General features: G+C 39.8%; 1 protein-coding gene across 3 annotated transcripts in view; it reads right to left on the bottom strand.

Annotated features, from left to right (window-relative positions):
• LOC122091887 (OVARIAN TUMOR DOMAIN-containing deubiquitinating enzyme 7) overlaps positions 1-13,094 on the bottom strand; it is a 48,637-nt gene that overhangs the window by 534 nt on the left and 35,009 nt on the right. For all 3 annotated transcript variants that reach the window (XM_042662118.1, XM_042662119.1, XM_042662120.1), the window contains 7 exons: positions 11,818-11,902; positions 11,547-11,699; positions 11,259-11,391; positions 10,459-10,586; positions 10,258-10,355; positions 156-291; positions 7-67 (listed from right to left, as the gene is read on the bottom strand). In XM_042662118.1, the coding sequence (XP_042518052.1) occupies positions 165-291; positions 10,258-10,355; positions 10,459-10,586; positions 11,259-11,391; positions 11,547-11,699; positions 11,818-11,902 (724 nt within the window). In that variant the 3' untranslated portion in view covers positions 7-67; positions 156-164. The remainder of the gene's footprint in view (positions 1-6; positions 68-155; positions 292-10,257; positions 10,356-10,458; positions 10,587-11,258; positions 11,392-11,546; positions 11,700-11,817; positions 11,903-13,094) is intronic.

Below are 13,094 nucleotides of genomic sequence, written 5' to 3'. Positions count from 1 at the left end.
ACTAACCTGCATGTGCCGATTGTGGATTGGTCAATGTTTCTCCTCAATGGTAGCCACACAAAAGCATCTGTGGTTAGCAGACCAAAATCAAATTAATTCATCGAGTAGAGAAAAAATAGCTGTAGATGGCTCAAAGAGGCTACTAATAATTATACCTCATGATCTCAGATGCACAGTGCACCCATATCAGGAGGATCACTGGATCCACTGGAAGGGGCAATTTTGGTTGCTCCACCTTTCCTACCCTGCTTTCTTTCTTTTCCTCCCTTGCCAGAAGACGCTTTATGATTACTGAGAAATGAATTCCAACAGAAAAAACTGATCAGCCAGGGACTTCTTAGAGTGGAAAAAAATGTCGCAAGAAAAAAGGACAAGAATCTGGTGGGAGGAGGTAATTGTTAAAGTGTACTGTGAGGGTGAGTGTTGTTTACCGTGGGATACTGGGATAATGTTGAATTGTAATATGCTTTTAGTTATTTACCTTTATCATAATTAGACTTAGACTCTTGGTAGGTTTCCTACTAAGAGTAGTTTACTTAGTACAATATAAGAAGAGGGCTAGACCACAATAGAAACTACTCATTCTGAATCTTATAATTGTTCTAGGCTTCTAGCCCACTCTCCTTCCTCCATCGTATTGTCCTCTCTTTCTATCTCTCGGTTCTCTTCTCCCTTCTTTTCTCTTCTCTTCTTCTTCATATATTATGGTTTATTTTATTTTTTTACACGGTATCAGAGCTAAGAAGAAGAAGAAGAAAAATTAATATATACCCTAGTTAACCCAATAAAATGAAGAACTTGGGTTTCGTATATTGATGAAGATTGATGCATTTGTCTGAAGATCAACCTGAAGGAAATCATATACTGATGCTACTGCTATTTATTCTCTACCCTACTATTACCCAGTCCTGCTCCAAGCGAGATCCATGCCATTACTCTGTTTCGGGCGATTGGTACAGCCAGCAAGTTTTGATAAATTTTCCTCAAATACCTCAATCTTGCTTACCCAATCCCATCTTGTTGAAGAGCTTTACTGGTTAGAAGTTCTCCAACTAGAACTCAGGTACAATACTGCTCTTCCGCCTGAATAGGTTACCCGGTAAGAGCTGGTGGTTGACTGGCTTGATTTTAAAAGACCCTTTGAGGATTAGAAGTTGCTAACAAACCCTAAGTCGCTCGGTGACGTCTTGGGTGAAGAACTGTTATTTGTGCATGCCTTTTTCCCTCGGTTGGTACCCCTCCCACAGTAAAATCATCTCCTCTTCAAGGAAGAATTTCTCCTTTTCCGCTGCTGATCTGCTATCGCAAGATCCAGCTGCCGGATTACCACAAATTTTTGCAGTCATATTTGTTTGACCAATCAATACACTTGCCAACACTTGATTTTAAAAATGCATATCCTATTTTTCATGAAGCAACTCGAGGGCAGCGCGTATGATCTTTCATCTGGGCGGGATTCTCATAGAAACAGAAGCTCCGATCCCTAGGCTAGGAGACGCTTATGAGATCTTATCACAGTGGTGCATCTAAGAAGGGATACCCTCAAATAAGCTTTTGATGGCTTATGGCTCCTTGAGATGCTGGCTCCGATCACAGAAGCTTATGATCGAACCCTTTTCTATAGAAAGAAAGTGAGTGAGCCCAGCCCCTGGCAATATATTAGAAGGGATATTACGCCACAAATCTGAATATAAGAGTCCAATTATCTTATCACACTTCAATAAAAAAAATTCTGATATAAAATCTAGCTAAAGATATAATAATAGATCATCCAAATGACTTCCAATTAATTATAATCCGTTATAAATTCTGCCCAAGTTTATGGGGAGAAATGCATCTTTCTTTTCCTATTGATAGATACAGATTTGTTGAAAGAAAAAGATGAGTACAACAACAACACAGGGGCCGCATAAGTATTAAGTACACCATGCTTTATACATAATGGGATATAATCTGATATATGTAATATGCATACATATAATTGATTATTTAGTATACATAATATATATAGAGAGATAACCTGTTTGTAACCAATTTTATTTTTCCTTTTCTAACCCTTAATTATATCTTTTTCTCTTTAAGTCACTCTCCCTCTCCGTCTCCTTCCTCCCCATCTCCGGCTCCTCTCCCCCCCCCTCCACTCTCCTTTTTCCTTCACGAGCTCCCCCACTTCTCTTTCCATCTCCCTCTCTCTGCCCCTATTTCCCGACATCGTGCCACCCCATCCCCCACTCTGCAACCTCTCTCTCTCTCCTCTGCGAAACCTTTTCCACCCACACCTCCTCCCTTCAATAAACTGAAGATAAAATCATTTTACTCGAACTTTATTGAGCCCACAAGACCTGTTGTTGCCGTCTCTTCATTATCTCATACCATGAGAAGAATGCATGGATTGTGGCAATGTTAGTAGTTATTGTTGTTTTTCAGAGACAAGCATAAAATTTTTTAATGGTTAGAAGCAACCATTATTGGGTGTGTCATCCCAAAGGTTGTACCTATCTGAAGGCATGACCTTCCATTTATGGGTCCTATCTACCTGAATCCGTGCCACTTCTACCCGAATGAGTTTTGACAGAATGTTCCTAGGTTTCACCATTGGTTAATGTTTATGTAGATACAATGCAATCCACTTGGGTTGGATTAGTATACCAACATATTTTCAACTATTCTTTCTTTTCTATGAATTCTTTAGTGGCTCCTGATATGCCTATCAGTCCTCTTAAGCAAAAGAGAATTGAGAAAACCAGATGAGTCAAGTTTTGAATCTACTTCACGGTATTTTCATACTTCCTAATTCAAGCTTATGCGGCCATCACAAGGAATCTTTGTTGTTGCTTCATGAAAGATCATGTTTGTCTCATCAAAACAGTACTGGATTTCAGGGTTGTCGAGTTCTTCAATCATCTCTGCAACTCCACCCCCCCAGCGGCCCCACCCCCTGCAACTGTGAGAGAGAGAGAGAGAGAGAGAGATGTTGGGTCCTTCCTTCTGCAATCCTGGAATAGGAAATGGTTCGTCCTTGAAACTATGGCAGAAAGTACTAATATTGGCATTCAATCATGTTTTAAAATCCACCAATTCAATCAGAACAAGGGATTGTTTTCTTTAACAATCTTCTCTTTAAGAAGAATGGTTGTAATGCTGTATACAATGTGATCCGTCTTTTCAATTTCTAACAACTGCTCCTGAAAATAAAATAAAAAGTAATATCAGGTCTGGTGGGTTGCACCAATTGAAGAATATTGATTTCCAACCAATCAAAGTATGGCTCAAGCAGAGCACTTCTCATGCAAGCTGCATGTTTAGTCTGATTACCGTGGACAGTGCCTCAGGAGGAGTTAAATTAATTGATAAGGCAGCTTGGGGAGAGTAATAGAGGCCACACTGGAGTGGGACCTTTTAGTAGAGATTAGTTTCTATCTTGTTTACTTACATTCTTTTTTTCTTTTTGGAAGTTTGTTTACTTACTATTTCTTTTGGTTTCCTAATAGTTTCTATTTTATAACCTTTAGCTATTAGCTACTTTCTAATTTCAGTTAATAGCTAGGATCTCAGTTTGTTTGCTGTACAAGTCCGAATATCTTACTTAGAAGGGACTTTCTACTTCTTTTCTTTCCTTTCTAGTCATGGCAATAGCTAGGCTAGTACAATATTTATTGAGACTATTGATTTTTGGGGAATGAACGACTTGTGCCAATTGATACCAGTCCTCCTTTGGTCATAGTGAGGTTATGAGTACAAAGATAAGTATGCACCTATGAACAATTCTACTCTTATATCCACATTATAAAACTCCCCCTCAAGTTGGTGTGTGGCTCGCAGATGCCCAACTTGCACAAAATAGGATGAAAAACTTTACTACAAAGTCCCTTTCTAAGAACATTTGCTAGCTGATCTCCAGTTCTTACAAAAGGAATGCATATAAGACATTGCTCCTGTTTCTATTCAATAAAATGTTTGCCAATGTCTACATGCTTTGTGCGATCATGCGAATGGATTGTGTGCAATGCGAATGGCTAACTTGTTATCATAATACAACATTATGAGCAATTAAACAGGCACACCCAAATTTTGAAGAAGTCCTTGAAGCCGAAGTAACTCACAAATACCATGCGCCATGGCTCAAAATTCAACCTCTGCACCAGATCTAGCCACCACTGCCTACTTCTTGCAACACCATATAACAAGGCTCCCACCAACAAAGGTGTAATAGACTGACGTGGACCTGGACCGTTGGTCATCTAGGGAACCACCTAATCTACATCATTATATGCCTCCACACGCATATGATCAGAAATTCAGAATGTGAGGACAAGATGTCTTCCTGGAGCTGATTTCAAGTAACAAAGAATGCAAAACATAGCCTCTATATGAGAGGAGTAGGGATCACACATGTATAGACTCACCAACAGCATGGGCGATGTTTGGTCGAGTATGGGAGATAGGATAGATAGGTAAGTCGTCCAACTAGTCTCTGATACTGACCGTTATCAACAGGTTCACCTTCCTTGCTTTTCAAATGGGTATTAGTCTCAAGGGGAGTATTGAATGGCTTGCACCCCGACATTCTAGTCTCATAGAAAAGATCTAGGGTGCACTTTCGTTGGTAGAGAACTACACCTCTAGCAGACCGTGCCACCTCAATACCAAGGAAGTACCTCAGCTTTCCAAGGTCTTTGATTTTGAACTCCTTACCCAGGTAAGTCTTCAACTTAGATATTTTAGTTGGATCATTCCCAATAACAACAATACCATCCACATATACAATAAGATAGTAACCTGGTCACCAACCCTTTTAATGAATAGAGTGTGATCAATATTACTTTGTTTGAACCCTATTGCAATCATGGCCTAGTGAAAGTGAGCAAACCATGCTCTGGGAGATTGCTTCGGCTTATACAGTGCCCGCTTTAGTTTGCAAATTTTCCCTTGAGTTTTCTTGCAAGAATAACTTGAAGGAATATCCATATATACATCTTCATCGAGCTCACCATGGTGGAAGGCATTCTTGACATACAGCTGTTGTAGGTCCCATCCTAAGTTAACTCTACAAGAGATGATGACTCCGACTGTGTTCATTATAGCAACTGGAGCAAACGTCTCATGGTAGTCAATCCCATAGGTTTGAGTAAAAGCTCTGGCGACTAATCTTGCTTTGTACTATCCACAATTCCATCAGCATTTTGCTTGACTGTAAATACCCATTTGCACTCTACTATCTTCTAATGTGAAGGAAGAGTCACTAAGTCTCACGTTCCATTCTTTCCAATCGCCTTCATTTCTTCATCCATTTTATCTTTCTACTAAGGTTCTATAAGGGCCTCCTGCCAGGTTTGAGGAATAGAAACAAAGGACAAAGAAGACATAAAAGCATGATAGGAAGGGGATAGGGAATTATAAGACACAACATTGGAAATAAGATGTTGAGTACAAGTCCTACTTCCTTTACTGACAACAATTGGAATATCAAGAGATGGATTAGAGGGAAAAAGATTACCTGATGGGAGGATAGACACTAGATCATAAGGCAGTAGTGATTGGACAGGAGCAAGTGGTAGTGGTGTCTTTTCCTTTTTTCTTCCAGCGAGAATACACTTGTAACGGCTCCTTCTGAGCAAACTTTGGCCCCCCTGCATAGAATCATCTAGAATCTTCCCTTTCTCAGTCACCATCTCCTATTTTGCTTGGTAGAGTGGTGAATCATCAAATGGAAGAATTAATGGCACATCTTCCCTTACAGTAGCAGACTCCCCCTGAAGAGGCGCCCATGGGAAATTAGCACTTGTATCCCTTCTGCGTGGTAGAGTACCCCAGAAAGATGCACCAAAGTCCCCTAGGATCAAGTTTACTATGGAAGTGAGGTTACAGGCAAAGCAGACAGATCCAAAAACCTTGTGAGGCACCACAAAGGATGATGATCCAATAAGCAATGGGAAAACGAATCTCCAGAACTTAGGATGGTATTTGATTAATAAGGCATGCCACAGTAAGAACCGCCTCACTCCAGTACTAGGTTGGCACATTCATCTCAAACATAAGAGATCTGGCTACCTCCAATAAGTGCCTATTTTTCTGTTCAGTAACTCCATTCTGACTAGGTGTATCAATACAACTGGTCTAATGAACAATACTATGATCCGCTAGATAGGTTTGAAAGGAACCTTCAATATACTCTATACCATTATTAGTTCTCAAGATCTTAATCCTAGAATAATATCTTTTTTGGATGAATAAATAAATTCATTACCAAGGAGGGAAGAATATACAAGGGGAAAGAAAGGAGGGGAATCACAAGCACCTAAGCACAGGGTAGGGGCCCAGAGGCACATTGCAAGGATACATCAATGGGGGGATAATAAAAACAGGGAGACCCCAAGACACAACAATGAGCCAATTCCTTGGAGTGACGACGACAGAACGAAAGGTAAGGCAACCAAGTTTAGAGCTAACATCAAAATAGATGGCTTTCCAAATCTTATCAAAAGAGCGAGTTGGAAGTCCATCTACGAAGATTGCGCTCCATTCAGATATGATAGATCGTAGCACAAAACATGAGCTTCCCGAGTGTGTCACAAATGGAGGATCCACAGAAGGTCATGTCCATCCAGATCCATTCTTTACTCAATGGAAGGATTGGTCTGCGGGAGGACCAGCAGTTACTGAGGACTCTCTTTCAGATGGTGGAAGAGAATGGGCAGAAGAAGAAAAGATGATGAACATCTTTGATGCCATTTCAGCAAAGGCAACAGGAATGGGGGACCTGGATGTGCCGGTGGATGAGAAAGGACTGCGTAGAGGCAGTTAGATATTGCTCAATAGATGCCAGGCACTGAAATTGTGGCGGGGGATGTGGCCTTTGAACTAGATGATGTTTCTCTAAGGGATGAGAGGAGCTTTGAAACGAATGTGGTCCCAAGCAGAGGCCGAATAGAACCACCCCAAGTTGCAGGGGGTCCAGGTCACTAGGTCATCCCTACCATTGTGACCTGGGGAAAATGGGAGGAAGGGAGGTACAGAGGTCAGCAAGAGGGGGAGAGGATGGGGGAGGGGACCAAATGACAAGAGATAAGATAAAGGAGACTTTGGCAGTTCGGCTCATGCCAGAGTAGTAGATAATTCTAGGAGTTACTAGGGGAAGGAGGATACCCAAGGGGTGCCAAAGGTCCAGCCAAATAGAGGTCTTAGAACCATTGCCGATGGAGTAAGAAATAGCTCCCAAGGCAATAAGCCTGGAGGAGAGGATTTTATGCTAGATCCAAGAGGCATCAGAGGAAGGCGAAACAGACTAGGGAGAGTTGTTTTTTATGAGGGAGGAGTAAACCCAAGAGACCCAGATATCGTTGCTCTTGGAGGCAATCTTCCAGATGAGCTTGAGAATGCCAACATAGTTGACCTCTTTAAGTCTCCTGAGGCCTAGCCCGCCTTCGGATTTGGGAAGGCAAACTTGATCCTAACTCAAAGGGTGTAGAAATTTAGAGGAGTTAGATCCTTTTCAAAGGAGCAGAGAAGACTCTCAATGGATTTGATGGTAGAAGCCGGGAGCACAAAGATACTAGTCCAATAAAGGTACATGGTTTGGAGGACAGATTGAATAAGGACAAGGAAGCCTGCATAAGAGAGGAGCTTGCCCTTCCAAAGCTGAAACCTCTTTCTGAGAAGGTCAAGAATAGGAAAGCAATGGTGGGCAGAGAGATTGGCAGTGATGAGAGGGAGGCTAAGATACTTGTCAGGGAAGGAGCCTAGAGAGAACCCCGTGATTTGGAGGGATTGGATATTTGGATGGGAACCGAGACTCCAGAGAGAAAGAGATTAGATTCAAGGAAGTTGATGCGGAGGCCTGAGCAGGATTCAAAGAGGCTGAGAGAGGACATAATGGAAGAGATAGAAGAGGGGTCTGCCTTAGAGAAGATCATGAGGTCATCGGCGAAGGCTAGGTGGGTGAGGAGGGGATTGCATTTAGGGATGGGGAAGATGAGGTGAAGGTCAGTGGAGGATTGGATAGAGTGGGAGAGCACCTTAAGGGCAATGGAGACGAGGAAGGCGGAGAAGGGACAACTCATATTGGTTTTGAACCAAATGGCGAAATGGAAACAATGGAAAACTTCTTACTTCTGATACAAGAAATAAACCCATGTAAGCTAAGTATTACAATCAATGAAAGTGAAAAACCAACAATATCCAATCATAGACACATGAAGTAAATGTTTTAATATTTGTTATTTCTTTACTTAAGATATTATTCATAAATAAGAAAATCCCCCTTATTTGAATCCAATAAAAATAGTTTAACTATCAAATTCCAAAAAGATAAAAAGTCAACCCCCAGTCCAAGAAAAAAAATTAGATATTTGGTTGTAGGGGCAATTTTCAAGTTTCAAATGTTGGGGTTTTTCTCAATTTTGAAATTTTATAAATCTGATCATGGTAAAACAGTCCGATAAAATAATCTTTTGCTTTGATGTCCATAAAAGAATTTTCATTTAGGTAATTTTAACAGCATTTGCACAATTTAAATAAGTTTGACCAAAACATAACTTTGCCATTACAATTTATATTTAAGTAATCTTAGACTTGTTGGAAAGTCGGTATTGTGCTATACCTAATCCAAAAAGTCTCATGTAAAAATAAGTCATTTGACTAGTCAAACTTATTATAGAATGAACAATTCTCTAAATGTTGATTTTTATGAATTCATGTGACTTAATATTGAATTTTATGATTTGATGTGGCTTACTGTTGATTTTTTATGACTTGATGTGGCTTAATATTGATTTTTGATGATAAAAGGTATATGAAACATACTACATATTGTTAGAAAAGAGGGAAAATAAAAAATAACACTTGGTCGCCTCGTTCGCCTTAAAGCGGGTGCCTTGTCGCCTAAGCGTTTAGGCAGCCCTCCAGCCCCTTGGTTCGCCTTGGCGCCATGACAACTATGATTTTCTAGGTATTCTGCTTGTTATCTGTCAGTCGATAGACCTGCTCTCTCTATTTTATCTTGGTTGTGGTTGTAAATTAACCAATACACTGTTGAACCTTACTGGGGTTGTGGGAGTTAAAATACCTTGATGGTTCATCTATTGTTGGGTGATTCTGTTATTTTATATTGCTGGAACTAGTGATATATTATAATGATACAAGGGTTGAGGGATCCTATTGTGGGATTGATTCCAAGTTGACCAATTGGAAACTGGTCCTACATTATCATTTATGCTGAAGTACATTCTTAGAAGGCTACTCTAACAAAATTTTGATTGGCTCAAACAATGCCTAGGAATTAAATGTTGAATTAGTCCCAAGTTTGGTCCTGATGAAACAAACTGTTATGGTGAGGTTGATTAAGGAAAAATAACTGTAATTTTTTATGAGTCAGCAATCTCAAATCTTGATATAATCAGTGTACCATTTCTTTCCAATCCCTGTCAAATCAAATTATTTCAGGTTTTGGAGGTAACATTAAAGAAGATGGCAGTCCAAATCTTGTCCGGAGAGCGGGAATTGGATGACCATCTACGAATGTTGCGCTCCATCCAAAGGTGGTTTATGGTTGCAGAAAAGGCAAGCTTGCCAATGATATCACAAATGGTGGAGCCCGCAAAGGCCATATCAACCCAAATCGATTCCTTGTCAAGAGGGAGGATTGGTCTTCGAGAGGGCCAGCACCTAAAGAGGACCTTCTTCCAGACAGAGGAGGAGAAGGGACAAGAGAAGAAAAGGTGAGAAGAGTCCTCAAGGGCATGAGGGCAGAGACAGCAGGAGGGGTTGACAGGAATGTGCCTGTAGATGAGGAAGGATTGGGTGTGGAGGCAGTTGGAGAGACATCTCCAGACCTTGAAACTAAGCCTGTCCCCACCTCCCTAAGAAACAACTACATCATTGCCTCCTGGAACCTTCCTATTGACTCCATCCCCCCTTCTTGACCCTCTCCCTTCCCCCCCTCCTCTTTTTTTGATGTTCCCCTCGTATCTTGGGTTTGGTAGCTAGCCAGGTTTTGTGCTGTTCTAGTTGTCGGTTTTTTGTTTTTTTTTTTCCCCCTTGGGGTGGGCTTTTCCTTGTTGGCTTAAGCCTCCCTTCCCCCTTTCCCTTGTATTTTCTCTCTCCTCTGGTTATTAATTATTTAATTATCCCAAAAAAAAAAATATTATTTCAGTGATTTCAACTGAAATTTGTTGCCATTTGATTCAATGAATAGTGCAGAAAGTGAAAATAGGAAGTTAAAGTTGCACTAGAAGAAGGTTAAAGAGTGAAAGAACATACTTTATGAACTCAGTAGAAGATCTCCCTATGCCTGATCCACAACAAGCCTTGTACTTCTTTTTCGAACCACAAGGACATACCTTGTTTCTTGGGATTTTCTAACAGAATTAAAAGAAAAGATCAAGAGAATTGCCAAGCGTCAGAAAATAAGAATATAACTTCATGTAAAATACAGTGACCAATAGAGTTTCAAGTAAAAACCTTGTCATCATGTTGAGAGCATTTATCATCATGAGATCGTTTGATATCTTTACTCGGTCCTTCATTCTCAGAGGCTTTGTCTAGAGCAGACTCCATTGGCTCCTCAGTGTTTGAATTTTCATTATGACCTGGAATGTGTAAACATCTTATTAAAGCAGAAAAAGACTCGGAAGACAATTGTTTTAAGGCTTGTTTAAATGTGAAGTAAAAAGAAAATGGATTTGTGATCTAGAATTGCTGAACAGGTTGTAGCTTTGGTATTCCAACACATTAGGGATTTTGGTGTGGACAAAGAGGATTCAGGGAAATTCAGGCTTTTAGTCATTAAAAGTGGCTCAATTTAGCTGTTAGATTTACTTAGTAGACCCTTAATACTTGTGTAGAATGATAAATTCTGTTCAAACCTGTACGGGAGACTTTTGCTAGAATTTTCACAACAAAATTCTCAGTAAAACCAATAATTTTTCATGATTAAGCAGTTTTTTTAATGACATCCCACGAATTTCACTCATTTGCCAAGTCATTTTGATTTCCCAGAGCGATAAAATTGAGCTATTACTTGAAATGTTGTTTCCTTTAAATCAAATTTTAACAGTTTTGTTTCCTTTTAACTTCACCAATTGGGGCTCTAGAGATGATACAACTGCATGTCCTTAAGAGTTGGTAGTCATGATGTGCCACCTTTCACTTTTCTAAAGATAATATCAGAATATAAATCAACAATTAAAGCAACATTCTAGGACCAAAAAGAAAAAACTTCTCCAAAATCGAATTTGCAAAAAATACTGGCAGGTCATTACCAGAAGTAGGATCATTTTGGGAAGAAATTTTACAATTTCCAACTGAATCATCGTCCATTGCTCCGTCCATTGCTTGCTCTGCAATCAAAAACTCTATTGCAGCATCAACATCGCCATCTAGTTCTTGTAAAACCTGCAATAAGAAATAATGCAAGGAATTAACAGAAGAAAACAAGTCGGATATACTGAATTAAAAAGAATTAAAATCAACAAGTTGAACTTTGAAGGAGGGAACCAGAGTCTCAACAGGAAGCCTAAAGAGATAATACATTCAAGGTGGTGACCTACCTCTTCAACTTTATCAGCCTTTTCACAACCACTTCCAGCCATGACCAGTTTAATTGATCCAGCATCAATTCTATTATTTTCATATGGAGCTCCTTTGGACTTGGCAACTGCAGCTTTTCCTTGCTGGGATGTTGTTGAAAGATTAGCATCCGCCTTCCAAAATTTATTTCAGACATTGTCAGGATTTCAGTCCAATTTTTCAGTTTAAACTTGAAAGCATAATAGCCTAAGACTATAGTTACTTAGTGTACAAGTGTTACTAAAATAGAACCTTAATTGTGATTGGCTTAGATGGCCCATTACAAGGATCGTCCTTTAACCGAACACTGTTGTAATGCTCTTCATTATGATATGATCTGCAATAAGGTTGAAGGTTGCAAGTTATGACTGCTTAATTAAGCAAAACAATATCCAATGTATAAAACAAAAATAATAAAATAAAATAAAATAAATAAGGGGAACAGCACAATTTAACTCTTTCAAGTGCCCTTAATATTTGAGGTTTACCGATTAGATGAATGCACTAAGACTATATATGATGCAGTTGGGCGTGGGAGAATTTGGGGTTAATTCAGTATTTTTTTTTGGGGGGGGGGTGAATATGGAAAATTAAATAACAAGGAGAAAAAAGGTGGGAGGGGGAATGTACATATTTGAAGTTTCCACGGATGCTTCTCACATTGGCATTGGTAGTGTTTTAATGCAAGGTGGTCACTCTATCGCTTTCTATAGTGAAAATTTGAATGATACAAAAAGGAAGCATCACCTACAGTCTTAAACTATATCTGGTAGTACAAGTCTTGAAACATTAGAGGCATTTTTCTCTGATCAAGAAGACCTCAAACATTTGCATTCCCAAAGAAAATAAGCAACCCACATGCCAAAAGGGTAGCATACCACCAAGAGTTTACTTATGCCTACGTATAAAGCTGGAAAAGAGAACCAAGTTGATGATGTGTTGAGTAGAAACGTGCTCACCTTGAATACCTTCTCAGCCCAAGGCTCAAGCCTTGACCATATCAAGGTGAGTACCTTTCTAATAGTGATTTTGCTAATGTTTGTGATATTTTACAAGAAGGAGGTACCGATGCAAAGTATTCCTTAGTATTCTTTACATGCTGGTTTCCTCTTTTTAAGAACTTGCCTATGCATCCCCAACACATTTTTAAGGCAGTACCTTTTCGGGAGTTGTACCATGGAGGTGGATTGGGAGGACTAAGGATAAAACATTTCTCAGGTGACTACTCTCTACTACTGGCCACATCTTCAAAGAGACGTTCGACATGTGATACGAAGGTGCTGTACGTGCTAGCTTGCTAAGGAGTGAAACAGAACACAGGAATACAGGATTATACTCTCTCATGCCTCACCACATGCACCGTAGCTGCATCTCAACATGGACTTAGTGCTTGGCTTACCCTTACTCGAGAGAAGCACGATTCCATATTTGTGGTGGTGGACAGATTTTCAAAGATGGCTCACTTCATACCTTGTCAAAAGACCTATTGATGCAAGCCACGTTGCTGCCATATTCTTCAAAGACGTAGT

Source organism: Macadamia integrifolia, chromosome 10 (genome assembly GCF_013358625.1).
Source record: "Macadamia integrifolia cultivar HAES 741 chromosome 10, SCU_Mint_v3, whole genome shotgun sequence".
Lineage (NCBI taxonomy): Eukaryota > Viridiplantae > Streptophyta > Magnoliopsida > Proteales > Proteaceae > Macadamia > Macadamia integrifolia.
The sequence above is the reverse complement of the archived record's forward strand: the minus strand, read 5'-3'. Positions and strand labels throughout refer to the sequence as shown.